This window comes from Arachis hypogaea, chromosome 13 (genome assembly GCF_003086295.3).
Source record: "Arachis hypogaea cultivar Tifrunner chromosome 13, arahy.Tifrunner.gnm2.J5K5, whole genome shotgun sequence".
Taxonomy (NCBI): domain Eukaryota; kingdom Viridiplantae; phylum Streptophyta; class Magnoliopsida; order Fabales; family Fabaceae; genus Arachis; species Arachis hypogaea.
Window position 1 is genome coordinate 7,334,040 of NC_092048.1, and position 15,458 is coordinate 7,349,497.

The following is a 15,458-nucleotide window of genomic DNA, read 5'->3' on the forward strand; positions in this document are numbered from 1 at the left end:
GGCTAACGTCAATAGCGATGTGATAAGCAAATTGGACTTGATCTAAGTAAAAGCCCACCATGCTGCATGCAAGCACGGACAAACATAGTATAAAATAGGGACAAGGAGGGCTAAGTTCAGCATAAGAGAGAAAGCAAAATGGGCCGTGCCGAAATTAAAAGGCCAGTATGCTAGATCCTGCATGCATTCTAGCCATATTTTTGGATATCGATTTTCTGCTGTTGTCTCCTTGGGTAGCCTCATTCTTAAGGAGAAATTAGGAATAGGTTTTGTGTGTGAGATTGGAATGGGCTTCTAGTGTCTCGAAATCGATGGAGATCAATGGTAAATTAATTTTCATAATTCTGTCCAAAAAAAAAATTCATAATAAAACATGTATGCGCTTCAGTCAAATCATGAACCTTTCAAAACTGAGTACAAAGCTCAGCATACAAAATCTTCAATGACAATAGAGATGTGCAAATTCAAGTACTTGACGTGGCATGTCACATAGAATCTACTTGGCCTTCTTAACAAGGTTAGAGGTTCGAAATTCAGCATCGTCCCTTACGAAGCTCCACCAAATGTAGGTCAGAGGAATTGTTGTTGCATGCCAAAGAGCATGAGCATCCAGAAGTCCTTGATACGGAGGGAAATCGTATATTTCTAGGAGCATCGCAAGACCACCCGAGAAAACAACCAGCCAGACCTTCCACCGTGAAGGATGGCAACTAACACCTGCCCAAACTGCCCAAATGACAAGCTGTGTTACACCCATCATTACGCAAACCATCATATTCCAGCCTGTGCAATAAGAATGAAAATGCTGTCAAAATTACCAGACAAAGGGAGGGTATATATGAAATGATAGAAAACATTACAAACATAACAGAGAAATATACATAACAAGCCAAGTTCTCAAGTGCACAAGGTGGATCCAATCTATCCACTTCCGAAAACTAAGCGTCACTTCCACCACAATAAATTGACAAATACAAATTTAAGCCTAAAGAACAAGTCGGAAGAAAACTCAGAATATAAGATCACTGTCAATAATTTTGTAACAATAGCAGAAGCCACAAGAAGAAAATAGAAACAAATAATTATCAGTCTGTTCAAGCAACGATTTTATCAAAGAACGCATGAGTCCCACATTTGACCTGAGTTAACAATATAAAGATTACATGATATAGGACATACCATAATCTAATGTATAGAAGTTGATGTACATTACATGAGTGACTACAAAGGCTATCAATGGAGCAGAAACCATAACTCTGGTAGCTTCATCCTTAACATTGAAGCCACGTAATATGGCTAAAATGAGAGAATATCCAAGGAGAACCACTGCAGATGAGTAGTCCAGTTTCTCTGTCAGATCAACATCTCTGCAGTTCATTGACGCCAGAAACAATGAAATATAGGCAAAAGAGAGAAAGGAAAAGAGTTGTGGAATACTTAAAGAGACCTATTTTCCTATACTCAACCGTAAGCAAGACTTTTTAAGATTGTAAGTCCAACCCTACCATATGCAAGCTTGGGGGGATGGGCTGGCTGACCAAGTGATTCCAAAGAAAATAATGAGCATATTCTAAAGCAACATGGAATATAACATATTACCACATGCAAAACTAAACAATGTAGGGTGGCATTTACAGGAATCAGTATATGTAAATCATTATGAATCACGACAAGCTATTATGCCATCTCGGTGTTGTGGATCTATTTTCATCCTAAAATACTACACATGGAGAGTGGACAGTCAAATGACAATAGAAGCAATATTAGCATGTATTATGTGGGATTTAGAAATAAGCGACATATTTTCTTGAAAGACAATGGGATCATCAACAAATTCAGAATGCTACTGTCAATAGCATTAATTCAACTTCATTACATATCTTATGGTATGCTCCAAATAATTTTAAGTCAGGCTTGCAATTTCACAGTTAAAACAGCCATTCATAAAATTTATGTGTCTTAATGATAGAATTTTCATATACTATACAGAAAAAATAATATTAATATTCATATCTTGTGATTGAATTTGACCTGCATCATTGACTAAGTGTCCAGGTGATTAAAAATAAGTACTGAAAGTATCTGAATAAGCAACTTACCGACTGTGGAAAACAGCACTCCAGAACCAAGAGTTTAGTGATAAGAGTGCATAGATATGCCACAAACCAGAATATTCATAATATGGCTTTTTTCCATATTTTAGAGGCAATTTATAGTAAAGAAGAATGAAGAAGGAGATCCAACCATGAAAATGCATTGCAAGATTGAGAGCAGAGAAAGCCACAGATGCAGGCTCCTAAAACAAAAAGTGACATATCAGAGATATAAACGAGTTTTGGGGTAATCAGACACCAACTCCAATTGAAATGAAAGACACATGGCTTTTGCGAGAGAAACCTGCATCCCATAAATACGCTTGAAAGGCCATTTGCCATGATATTTGACGGGGCCGAGGCTATGTAATTCTTTTTCTTTCTCTCTCTCAAGCATGCAGTAGTACCGACAGTCACTTTGACAGTCCCATTTTTTCCATTGTATGTAAAGTGAATCTTGCATGTACCAAGGACGATCAATAAGAACTCCATCCGAAGAAAATTTACAATTTGGAAAGCATTTTTTACCAACACATCCATTTTCTTGACATTGGGTTACACAACTCCTAATATTCAAACAAAACATGGATGAAATGGTCAGGTATAATCCAATAAAATATTTAACTTAAATCATAAGCACTTAGTAACATAGAACACCTGGAAGTATGGAAAATGGTCAGGTATAATCCAATAAAATATTTAACTTAAATCATAAGCACTTAGTAACATAGAACACCTGTAAGTATGGAAGATTTTCCTATGTACTACCGATAAGAAAAATAAAAGTAGAAACAAAGTACCATTTCTTACAGTTATACTCAATGAATACAAAAATGCTGAACTTATTTCCATATGGAGAAGAAAAATAGAGAAGTTATGTAAGGATAGATTATGCACCTATAATGTGGATCAGCATCACCAAGACTTGCATCTACTACCAAGACAGACCACAGAAGCCCCAGAAGGAAAGCAACCACATAACGAACTAACATCTGGTTACAGCAATAACTGATGGTTAAACAAAATAACACAAGGTTCTGAACAAACGGACCAGCCATTGAACCATTCAAACTACCAGGTCAAAGATTCAGACGACTAACAGATTCAACCAAAGTTCCACCTAAATAACCGAATTGTACTAAAATAAGAAAAATACAAAATCATCTAACTAAACCAAAATTTCAAGTAACTAATCTCAAGCAACAGATCCAAAACCAAATAACAAAGCTATGACTAAGTTTATTATCAATAACATATAACATAAGCATAGATTAAGTAAAAATAAAAAAACTAACCTAATTTGATCAAGAATTTAATCAGCAATTTCATCAACAATGAGCAACTGCAATACATTGATAGCAAAATTCACTTATAGCAGCAGCAACATTAGCACTAAATCAACAATAACACATTGATCAACGATAAAAATCAAAACATAAATAGCGAAAAAAACATAGCACTGGCAGATGCGGAGCAGACCGGAGGAGAAGAGAGGCGCAGTAGAGGAGGCAGCGGAGCAGAAAAAAGAGGAAACCGCCGCGGAGAAGAAGCAAAAGCAGAGAGAGCGCCGCGGCGGAGCAGAGTCACCGCAGGTCAAACTCAACCGACGGAGCAGAGCACGCAGAAGTCAGAGAGGAGATGCAACGTGCGACAGCGGTGATCTTTGATTGAGTCCAGTGAAGAAGAAGAAGAAGAAAAAGAAGAAAAGCAGAAGAGAAATAAGGGAGCCTAGGGTTCTGTTTTTGCCATTTGGGTGTTTTCTACTTTTCCAGTTTCTGATAAAAAAGCGAAAGGATTAAGTTTGATTCTATGCAAAAACTTCAATTTTTAGGTGAATTATACGGTAAAAATGTAAGTTTAAAGATCTTTTTTTGTATGAGATGAAAGAGAAATTAAAAAAGATAAATTCTACACTTTAAATAACAATAAAATAATAAAAAATAACTATAAAAAAAATTTATTATACATAAACTCTCAGATTTAGCTAACACATATTCTTTAAAATTTGGTAAAAAGAGTGAATTTTTTAATATGTTAATGTATAAAAATTTACAATTCTAACATTTAATTATCTATCCGAATTCAACTAAATTAAACAATAAGACTTGAAATAATATTAGTTATAACTAATTTTTGTTATATTAAATTAATTTTTTTTATGATTTAAAAGAAAATACACAAAAAAAATAAATAAGAAACTGCTTAAAAAAGATAGTACCATTGAATACTACTCTCAAACTCCTTCCAAGGCAACGGAAGCTCCATTTGGGGAGAAAGGGTCCTCATTGCAGTCTTTGCCATGATGTCTGCTACTATATTTGCATCTCTCAAGATGAACCGAAAGATCAGCACGCTATTTCTAAGACATGATATTTCGGATTTTTAACATCAAAGGATCGATAAACCCAGAGCAATCCTGTAAATTATTGACAATAGTAAAAGCCTCCACACAATTTGTCTCACATATAACGTCTCTTTGTCCCGAGTCTCATACTAAAAGAAAGCATCTCCAAATAGCAAACAACTCTCCTTGTAAAATACTACGACTCTCAATTGTTTCAGTCAGTGTCGTTGCTACCTTCTCTTCCAATCTCTGCTAATACAAGCAAAACCAACTCGAGCACCGTTACTAGGATAGCTAGCATCACAATTAATTTTAAAGGTACCCACTGAGAGGGGAATCCAAGAGCCACTAATCGTGGACAGATGGAGGGGATAGACAGTCGTTGCAACTCAAAAATATTTCGGAGCTCCTTTTCCAAGGACAAAGCCATACCAATTACCTTGTCTATGGTCCAATGCTCGCGAGGATAAAAGATCTCGTTATTCCTCGAACGCCAAATCCACCAGAGACCAGAAAAGAATCTAAAGGGGCGTTGTTTGCTGTTATGTAAGAACCAACTCATCAAATCCACTGGTTGATCGGAGATCCCTAAAACTTGCCAAACTAGTTGGGCTTTTGGATAATCCCGAATACAATATAAAACCGATTTCTAATCTGAGAAACATCGTGGACAGCTATCCGTGTGCAAAATGTCCCTCATAAAACGAAATGCAGCAATAGGAAGAACTTCCAGAAGACATAGTCAGGCCAAAAATTTATATTTTTCTGAAACATGTTGACGCCAAAGCCAAAGCCAATTATCTATATCCTTCCAACTAAACATCTTTTTACTGAACCACAAATAATTCTACAAAAAAAAGCTAATTTAATAACCTAGCTCTCATACCATAACAAAAAAACTTAAATATATAATATTATATTAATTTTTATGATAAATACTTAAATATAATTGTTACATATATTATTTTATTATTTTTTATATAAAATTAATAATTAAAAAATATTAAATTATTTAACCGTCTTTGCATAAAGATATTTGCATATAAATTTTTATTATTTTTATATATAATATTATTATAAATTAACTTTTACAAATAAAAAAAAACACGAATAAAGATACTTATATATTTTAATACAAGCAATATTTTACTTATTAAGGCAAATTTAGTCAAATTCAAACTTGACTCTAAACAAACTCGGCTCGATATATAATAAACATGTGTAATTCTAGAACTAAATTATTCATAATAAATTAACAAAATCTTGCTCTTAAAAATTAACTTTAATAAATATTATATAATATTTATATCAAAATAAATTATTGAAAAATAAAACCAATATTATGTACTGTAAAAAAAGTATTAATTAAAACAAAAAACCATGATACTTTGTTACAAATTTTATTAAACATTATATATTTTAGTTATGAGACCTGAATTAGATCTATCCAAATCCAAAATATAATCTAAACTCAGTCTAAAAATAATATCAAATAAAAAAGAAAAAAGAAAAAAACTCAAACCAATTAAAATATGATTTGGGTTGGGGGTAGGGTTTGCAACTCTTAAAATTTAGTAATTGAATAACTTTCTGATGGATCTCACGAACTTAGTTGTAACACTAAATTAATTAGCACGTGCTGCATTAAGTGCACTTTGGTTACTGAACCCTAATCAGTTGAGTTCAGAATTTTTCTTTTTTTGAAAAATGGGAAAGAGCAAAATTTTGATAATTGGAGCAAGTGGGAACCTGGGTTTTCACTTAGCAGAAGCAAGCCTCAAGTTTGATCATCCAACATTTGCACTTGTTAGGGATTCTGCTTTCTCTGACCCCATCAAAGCACAGAAGCTTCACTCTCTCTCTCATGCTGGTGCCACCCTCCTCAAAGTATGTTCTTCAATTCCACCTCCCTTACATTGCAATCTCGAATCTTTGTTTTTGTGGCTTACATTTTCTTTTTCATGCTTAGGGTTCCCTCCAAGATGAAGCCAGCATTGTTGAAGCTGTCAAGTTAGTGGATGTTGTTATTTCTGCTGTTTCAGCTAAGCAAACTCTTGATCAGAAGCTTCTTATCCGAGTTATCAAACAATCTGGCTCCATTAAGGTCCACTTTAAACTTCCTGTCTTAAGAATTTGGATTTTTGGATATGATGCAAGTATGGAGTACCTCATAAAATTGTCTAGGGTAGAACAATATGGTTGGTTTGACAAGTTTGAAGGAGTGGATTTGTTGAGCATTGAATTGAATCAGATTGGGTATATTTTGAAATAGACTCTGTTGAAAGAGTTTGTTGCATGCATTCTACCTGTTTGTTGTTTTGTCTATTTCTGACTTTCTGTTGTTGTTGTCTCTTTGGGGTTAGCCTCATTCTTCAGCAGAAATTAGGAATAGATTTTATGAGTGTGAAAGTGGAATGGGCTTGTTGGGTCTTGAAATCCATGGAGATCAATGGTAAATTAATTTGGCATAAGAAAACATGCATGCGCTTTTCAGTCAAATAATGAGCCTTTCAACCTTCAAGTCCTTGTGGTTATTTGTTAACATTCGCTTAAAATGCTGATTCTTAGGCCATTTCTAATGTTCTGCTTCAATTTCTTGTGGAATTGGTTAATTTGGTTTTGGAGCATCCATTTCTAAAGCTGTTACCAACAGTCTTACTATTTTCATTTATTAAGATATATGCTCCCACCATTTCTGATCTGCATGTGTGTATGTATTGCCAATGGTCCTTGTATTATTGAATATTTGAATTGTAAGATATGTTCAATGATGTGTTGTTTATTTTGGTCTCTTCAGAGATTCATCCCAGCTGAATTTGGAGCAGACCCTACCAAGGTTCAAATATATGACCTGGAGGATGGTCACAATTTCTACGCACCCAAACTCGAAATTCGCCAGATGGTTGAGGCCGAAGGAATTCCATATACCTGCATTTGCTGCAATTTCTTCATGAAGATTTTGCTCCCTTCTCTTGTTCAGCCAGGCTTAAATGCTCCTCCTAGGGACAAGGTTACCATATTTGGTGATGGGAACACAAAAGGTCTGTTTGATCGAAGACGATTGCTAATTTCTTGTCACGTAATTGTTATTCTTTTTGTTTGGTGCTTATTCATGAAGGGTTTCTTTGCAGGCGTATTTGTTAAGGAAAATGACGTCGCTGCCTTCACTATTAGCACAGTTGATGACCCCCGCACCTTGAACAAAGTGTTGTACTTGAGACCCCCAGGAAACGTTTGTTCTCTGAATGAACTAGTCGAGATGTGGGAAACTAAAATCGGGAAGAAGCTTGAGAAATCACACGTCTCAGAAGAAGAGCTGGTCAAGAAAATCAAAGGTAATACTTTGACTTCAAATTGATTGTGACTATGTTGCTGCTTCTTGTCACTTTTGTCAACTAAGCATCAAGATTGTAGACAGCATGAAAAATCATCTCATGTTAAGACTGACAGGGATATGAAGTTTCTACTCAAATAGAGAGAAATGTAAGGAAAATTTCTAATTCAATGCATTAGGTGAGTGCTTGATGTGTTGTGCAACCTTAGGTCAATTTCTCTTGACTAGTTTTGCTTGTTTTATGAGTACCAAAATGGCAAAATCATTGTGGTATCTATTTGGTGTATTTGGTTGGCTTGAACACAATTCACACACCTTCAATTATAAATTCTTGGACCGGCAAGTTTTATGGGATATGATTAGATGCTTGGTATCTATTTGGTGTATAGCTCATGATCCTTTTTGAGAACTAACCTTTCTCATACATGTTAATAGATCGAAAATCTACACTTCATAGATAAATATTTTTATTACCCCTTTTTCTTGTATTTTTTCTTCTCTCCATCTTAATGATATTCTTTGATCCTAAAATAGTAAAATCCAATTAAAAATTGTGCAAATTATTTTATTTCACAGGTACTTCTTATCCTGCCAACTTTGAACAGCTTTTCATATATTCTGCTTTCATAAAGAAAGATCACACCTACTTTGACATTGAGTCTTCCAATGGAGTGAATGGCACAGAACTGTATCCACAACTGAAATATACCACAGTCAGTGAATTCTTAGACACACTAGTTTAGTTTGAGGCATTTTTAAATATCGGCTGCAAAGGTGACCTAAGAAGATTCTGAATGAAGTGGTCAAGACAGATCTAAATATAAATAGACTTACAGAAGACATCATATATGATAGGACGCAATGTAGCCGACTCCACCTAATGGGACGAAGATTTGTTGTTGTTGTATCATTTTTTGAAGGTGTAAAATAAGTAGCCTGTTAGAATTTGGTGATGCTACATGAGGGAATGAATAGTTCTATTCAAGTAACTATTTCAAAAGTAAAAGCTACAGATAAATTATATAACTTTGCACTTCCCAATTTTCTATTACAAAAATTCATATTCATGACTATTAGAATGGGTTCTTTTTTTCCCCCAAAAATAAAGTTACAATGAGATCAAATTAAATCCGGTAAGATTTACAATTTTGTTGAAAAGGAACAAGACACAAACATGGAAGGTTAGTTTAAAAAGTCTTGCTTTTTAAAATCTGACTAATGTTTTATTCTAGATAGCTAAATGTTAGGGAATCTTATAATGGCTTGGTGCCTTAATAGTTAATATCTTGGAACCAACCCCCCATGTGAGTAGTGTAAGGGATAGAGAGTGTGACTTGTGAGATAGACACAAGTCTAATACCTCATTATCAAACTTACTTACAACAAAGTAAATTGCCTCACTTTATTTAAAATATTCTCACTTATCATGGATTTAATCAACATTTATGAGAATATATCTGACTACATGCTATAGTAAATTAGTGTTTATACTAATATATTTTTTTTCCCCCACATAAGATGAAGGTGTGGGGCAATGAAAGGAAAATCCAAGATCATGTTTCACCATCAACAGAAACAAAGAGAATCAACAAGATCTTTGGCTATGGATGAGACAGGTCCACAAATCTCACCATTATATATGGCTTCAAAGTGAAGAAATTCTGAGGCTCTCATAACTCCAAGATAAAATATACTACTAAACTAGCTACCCCATGCAGCCCTTGGCAAAAACCCTTTCAAGTGGTCCCCTTTTTTTAACCATTGATGCAACCTAACACCGAACAGCACCTTTCATGCATATTAAGACATGATTTTATGCCAGATATAGTTATTATTTATACATATATACATACAAGATGTGTCCCTCAATTTTTTTGTTAACATATGTTATGTATGAAAATCCAAGGGGTCTTTCTTATAAGAATGAAAAGCATAGGTACATCAAGTGACATTGATATCAATATGCGCAATGTAGCATTGTTGCTTAATTATTTTAAGATAATTATCTTTGTTAATGAGGATTAGCACATGGCATGTAATAAGATTATACCCCACATAGTTCAATTTTTGCTATCAATGTGAGAAATAAATATTGATTGGTCATCTCCATCTTTTTTAATAGGTCATGTCATAAGTTTTGGCAACCAGATAACTCAAATGTAACATCTTGTTCATTTTCATGTGAGTTGTAACTGTGGTTTGTCCATATAATTCCAAACATTAATGACCATCTATCCTTTTTAAGTTTTAACCACAAATATGAGTTAGATGTCCATTTTTATTTTATTTTATTTTATTTTATTTTCGGGTATAGTAAACAGTTTAGATGTCCATTTTGATTGAACTGGATCATAACTGTTAGGGACAGAAAAATCATTCTAATTAATTGAAATGTGTGACCATCCACCTTCCTTTCCCTCCCATAATAACATAAGGCAATGTAATGTATTCATCAATCTTAGCTTGTGGCCTAATTTATGAGTGTCTCAATCAAGAAGACTATTATTTTGTCCCCAATGGCGGCTTTGAGAAGGTCCACTATCAGGCGCATGACTACCTTTGTCTCTCTCAACCATGTTCAATGTTGTCTTCCTGTTTTCATCCACAACCAAATGGCAAAGGTTTATTAAATCCAATACAATTTCACACATATGCTACTTCTGCATTATTAGTTACACCTTTTGTTTTATATTCATTCGTCTTTTCTGTTACAAGTTTATTATCATGTAACTTCTACTGTCACGTAATGGTAATTACTAATACTTCATGATCGCATTAGATTAAAGAGATACACATGCATGCAGTTCATTAGTTCGCTTAAGCAAGCCACCTTGTGCAAGCAGCAACCCATTATCTAGCGGCAAACCCTTAAATAGAACTTTGATCCTTTACGGATTAGTCATTGATCTGCCGAGTTGGAAAATATCATGGAAAACCAAAAAAAGAGATATACATGCAAAGATGATTCTCTACCTATATTTTTCGGTTTGCCACGTTATTCTTCGGTCCAATAGGTCAAATAATTCGTCGCGAATCAGAGTTCTATTTAAAGATTTGTTGTTGGTCAATAGATTATTGCTGTATATACAAAACAAAATTCGAACATCTGATACTTACTTAAATGAACGAATGGATCGAAACTCTATCTAATATCTTATTTAATTTAAGACTTTCGCTTAAGATTTTTAACGGTTTTAACTTTTATATATGATACATTTACAAGTGAAAGTACCTAAAGTCTTTAAATATAATTTTTATTAAGAAATACTAGTATATATTAATTTATGATTATATGAAGGAAAAAGAAAAAAGGCGAAAATGAAAATCAGGTTGATGAAGTAGAGAATTATTGGAAGAATACTTTTTGATCGCACGAGATTGATCAAATTCAAACAAAAATTAACTGAAAACTACAAAACCAGCAATGCTTGATGGTAGTGCATGTTGGGGTGTTAAGTATATCAACCAAAACAAAACTACAAAAGTAATCAAATGATAATTTGACTAGTGTGATTTTATATTTTTATGAGATGCTCAAGTGGATGAGAAAATGACAAGAAGCTTTAATATTTGTGGTGATTTAATCATGAAAAAAGCGATTGATAGAGACTTCAAATTTAAAAGTTTCCATTAAGATAATTAATGAGGAATAATTTTAATGCATAATTTTACATAGTTATTTAATTGCGTCAATATTATTTTTACTATATACTATTTTTTTTTAAGGACCTTAAACATCACCCTCGTATCCTTTTGGAAAACCACTTGATGTTTGTTGTTAGGTTTGATTATGTTGCAAACTCATTAAGAACTATTATATCCTATAAACAATTAATTGAAAATCAAGATTATAAATACTATCAATTATTGTCCTTATCATATAATTGGTATTAAGCTTTAATTTGCATCCAGCTGCTTATGTTACCTTTATTTTACTAAATAATAATCTCATCATAAAGAGAAGGGAAATTAAAAAGGAAAAAGCAGTGATAGGTTGCCATCAACTTCTTATTTTACATTGGATTAGGTGCCCAGTCACATATATGCTCAATTCAATTCAATTCTCATCGCTATCAAACTTTTTCTTTTTGGATGGTATAATAAATAATTAAATAGTACTTGAAACGTGCAAATGAAGGCGACCCAAAAGTTAACGGGGTATTAATATTAATAATAATAAATCTTATTTTTATAGTCATACTATATACTTAGAAGTATACAACCAATATTATGTTATATTTACTTCAAAAGAAAAATTAAGAATCTTCATGATAGCCATTCCCATGTGGAGTGACCTCATCCAAAATAAATTGCAAATTTAAGATATTATCATCATCATCATCTACATATCCATCTCCATCTTTAGATTACTAGCTTCCACTAAACCTGCACAAATATAATAAAAAAAAATAGAAATTCAAATTAACTACTTTTTCAAAAGGGTAACTAAATCACAAGGGTAATAGTGGAGTGTTTAACAAGTCTTTAGAGAAAATGATTGATCCAAAAGCCTCATCATCCAAATTTCCTAAAAAACCTAGAATTTCAAAAAGGAAGCTTCCTACCTTGCTACACCATTTCTTTTTAACCACAATATAAATAAATCGGTAACCTCATATAAGTTATTTTTTGTGGAATTTAACTTTCAATATTTTAATTTTTACACAAATATTCAATAATATTATATTATTAAATCAACAAAAATATTTGACTTAATTATTTATTATCTTAACATTTATAAATACAAAAATATTTAGTAACAAAAAATAATCAAAACTTATTTTACTTAACATTCATTAATTATTACAATAATTAATAAAATACTAAATAAAACAAATACTAATTATTTTTTTTTTATTCTTAACATTACCCTTATAAATAATAACTATTGCTATGGGCTAAAATGTCCCTATCATGTTTCATGATGAAAAATTATTCCACTCTGCTATGCTTCCACTTTCTGCATTTTGGAAAAATAAAAAGGTCACTAGGAAAATCATAATTCGTAGGTACCTGTAAATGGGTGAGAAGGTGGAAAAGATGATGTTCTAGGTTGATCAAAAGCCACATTGTAAAGGTTTTGGATTTGGAATTCGCCTTCCCAAATTGAAGGAGGTAAAACTTGCTGCAATGAACAACAGAAAAGGATCAATTATAGAAAACTAAAAATCATTGAAACATAGTAACATAGAAAAGGGTAATTAATTAAGCATACATTGAAACAAGATGATGAGTCAAGAAATGTTTCTGGTAAAGACACAGAGAGGGGTGCAGCAATGGTTTTCCTAAGACCCATGTCTGGTGAAGGGGTCATATTCATGCCAATGTTGTTGATTAATCCATTGGAACATGATACAAGTTGTTGAACTGAATTGAAGTCAAGATATGCAGCAGGGTTATTAGTCATCTCTGATGATCCCATTCCAATGCCTTCAAAATTTGGAGCACAAGCAGGAAATACCTGTCATTATCAAATTTTAATAAGCCTTTCTTACATACATGTGGATGCTTATGTTAGATCTAAGTACATTTATTTACTTATATAAGTGAAATAACAAAAAAAAAAATTAAAATATGATTTTTAAAAAAAGAACACATTTTTTTTATATTTTTTTGTATTTTTTTAAGAGTTTAATTTTGATATTTTAAAACATTTTATACAGTGTGCAATTACAATTATTTTTTTGGATGACTATTCTATTCACGTGGTCAATATAAAAAATAGTTGTTTTATTAATATGACGATATGTAATTGAATATATGTAAAACGATTTTACACTAAAAGTACTTCAAAATTATTTTTTTTATAATATAAAATACAAATTTTTTTTTATCTTTTTTCATTTTTTATTGATCACTTTTATTACTAAAAAATGAAATATTGTACAGAAATCACTATTAATGAACATAATTGAAGGACAATATGGGAATGCATGGTTGATTAATCCTTGTTGTTTAGTGTGTAATTAAGCTAAAATGAAAGATGAAGAGGGGTAAAGTTGTAATATGTGCATTTTCTTTTCTTGTTTGTTTTACCTCTTTGGCAAAGAGATCATCAACGTTGAGTTCAAGTCTTGGGTTTACAGCAGCTAATTTCATAGACAAGAACTGCAAGCAAGAAGTGATCATGACAATAATAATAAGCCACGTGTACATCTAAATACTTCAATTTCCCGTTAACAAATTAAATTAATTAATTAATTACCTCAACTTGTCTTTGAAGAGACTGAACATAGTTTATGATTTCATCAAGCATTCCAGCTTTTCCTGTAATCTTGTTGCATCCCGGAACCAAATCTTGCAAATACTTCATTCTCTCGCTAATCTTTTCCCTTCTAACCTGCATACATTAGTTAGTTAGTTACTTAGAATTCGTTGAATATAAAACAGTTTAGTCAAACATGTCAAATTATTTGACGACTCACTCTTTCTGCAAGGCTGTGACTATCAGTGGCTTGGCCGCGGCGAGCTCGGACATGAATGTAGTCAGGTTTGTTATTGTGAGGCTCCGAAGTAGATCCTTTAATGGAATTCTCAGCAGAAGCTACTTCGTCCTTGTTCGTAATTTGCTCACTCATTTTGGATGAGTCTTCTTCCGCACTCACTTTCACTCTTTTCTCCTTCTTCGTATGACTTTGTTGAGCAACAACCACCTAAAAGAAAAGAATTGAGTAAAGAGATAAAACAAGATAAGATTGATAAGAAAAATGTAAAAAAATATTTGCAGTTATAATAGAAAATTATTAGGTGATAATTTAGTCAAATTATTTAACGATTCTTAGCTATTAACTTCACGTGAAGACAACTGCATATGAATTTTAACTTAAAAAAAAGTTGAGTTTCGTTGAAGGAACCTTGTGGCTTTCAGACTTTCTCTTCTTGGGAGAGACAAAGGAGGAAATGGCGGAAGAAGAAGAAGGAGCAGGAGGCATGTGAATTAGGGAGGAATAATCATCAGAGAAGACGTCAAATAACGAGGATCCATTGTCTTGAAGATCTTGTTGAATGCATTTCTTGGTTCTTGCTTGCTGCCTCTCCAACACTGTCATGTTTACACAATGCAACATCTTCTTCTTCTTCTTCTTCTTTAAACAGAGTAGAGTATGTAGTTGTTGTTAACCGTTTTAGTTTCTTAGAAAGTTGAAGAAAGAGATCGAGGATGACCATGGCAATATGTGTGTGTATATATAATCAGAAAGAAAATAATATTAATATTAATATCAATTTTAATTAAAATGAAAATGAAAATAATTAGAATTGGGGGAGAGGAGAGTGTGCCGGCGGAGGAATATTAAGAGAGAGTGTGTGTGTGTGAGTGTGTGAGTGTGTGAGGTCCCACTGATATGACCGCCACGTGGGACTGTTTCAACACTCTTAAACGGTTAAACCCAAACGCTGTCGTTTCCGCATTACTCTTTACTATTTAGTATTTATCCATCCTTTACATTACCAACACTATTAAATATTTTTATTTTAACAAATATATTCTTTTGGACTTGTATGTAATAAAAAATTTAAAAATAAATATTATAGACTAAATTTCTTTCATTTTCTATATATATAATAAATATTGATCTTTTTGAGAAAAAAATTATTTAATGAACCTATCTACTTGCGCCACATGAAAACTGACAAATTTTTAAATAAAGAAAAATTGGGCGGCTTGAATATTCTGTTGAAAAACAGC

At 32.7% G+C, this 15,458-nt stretch overlaps 3 protein-coding genes across 6 annotated transcripts; 1 reads left to right on the forward strand and 2 right to left on the reverse strand.

The window, feature by feature from the left end:
- Positions 1-314: 314 nt before the first annotated feature.
- On the reverse strand, positions 315-3,912 carry LOC112736888 (uncharacterized). 4 transcript variants are annotated; one of them, XM_025786543.2, is made up of 7 exons: positions 3,573-3,910; positions 3,389-3,435; positions 2,991-3,085; positions 2,398-2,659; positions 2,100-2,296; positions 1,180-1,367; positions 315-783 (listed from the first exon to the last, which is right to left on the reverse strand). In XM_025786543.2, exons 3-7 carry the CDS (start codon positions 3,083-3,085, stop codon positions 497-499), a joined length of 1,029 nt encoding a protein of 342 aa, XP_025642328.1. In that variant the 5' UTR covers positions 3,389-3,435; positions 3,573-3,910; the 3' UTR covers positions 315-496. The 4 variants fall into 4 exon arrangements, with proteins under 4 accessions (XP_025642328.1, XP_025642333.1, XP_025642329.1 ...); XM_025786548.3 differs by having other exon boundaries at positions 2,398-2,549; positions 3,573-3,865; XM_025786544.3 differs by lacking the exon at positions 3,389-3,435 and having other exon boundaries at positions 3,573-3,912.
- A 2,043-nt stretch (positions 3,913-5,955) lies between these two features.
- LOC112736890 (probable pinoresinol-lariciresinol reductase 3) lies at positions 5,956-8,797 on the forward strand. The gene is made up of 5 exons (XM_025786554.3): positions 5,956-6,324; positions 6,407-6,541; positions 7,235-7,478; positions 7,569-7,772; positions 8,348-8,797. The coding sequence occupies exons 1-5, from the start codon at positions 6,145-6,147 to the stop codon at positions 8,512-8,514; spliced, it is 930 nt and encodes a 309-aa protein (XP_025642339.1). The 5' UTR covers positions 5,956-6,144; the 3' UTR covers positions 8,515-8,797.
- Positions 8,798-11,904: 3,107 nt separating this feature from the next.
- On the reverse strand, positions 11,905-15,116 carry LOC112736891 (transcription factor bHLH49). Its single transcript, XM_025786555.3, has 7 exons — positions 14,626-15,116; positions 14,197-14,424; positions 13,977-14,111; positions 13,808-13,879; positions 12,987-13,232; positions 12,785-12,896; positions 11,905-12,157 (listed from the first exon to the last, which is right to left on the reverse strand). The coding sequence occupies exons 1-7, from the start codon at positions 14,836-14,838 to the stop codon at positions 12,114-12,116; spliced, it is 1,050 nt and encodes a 349-aa protein (XP_025642340.1). The 5' UTR covers positions 14,839-15,116; the 3' UTR covers positions 11,905-12,113.
- Positions 15,117-15,458: the final 342 nt, after the last annotated feature.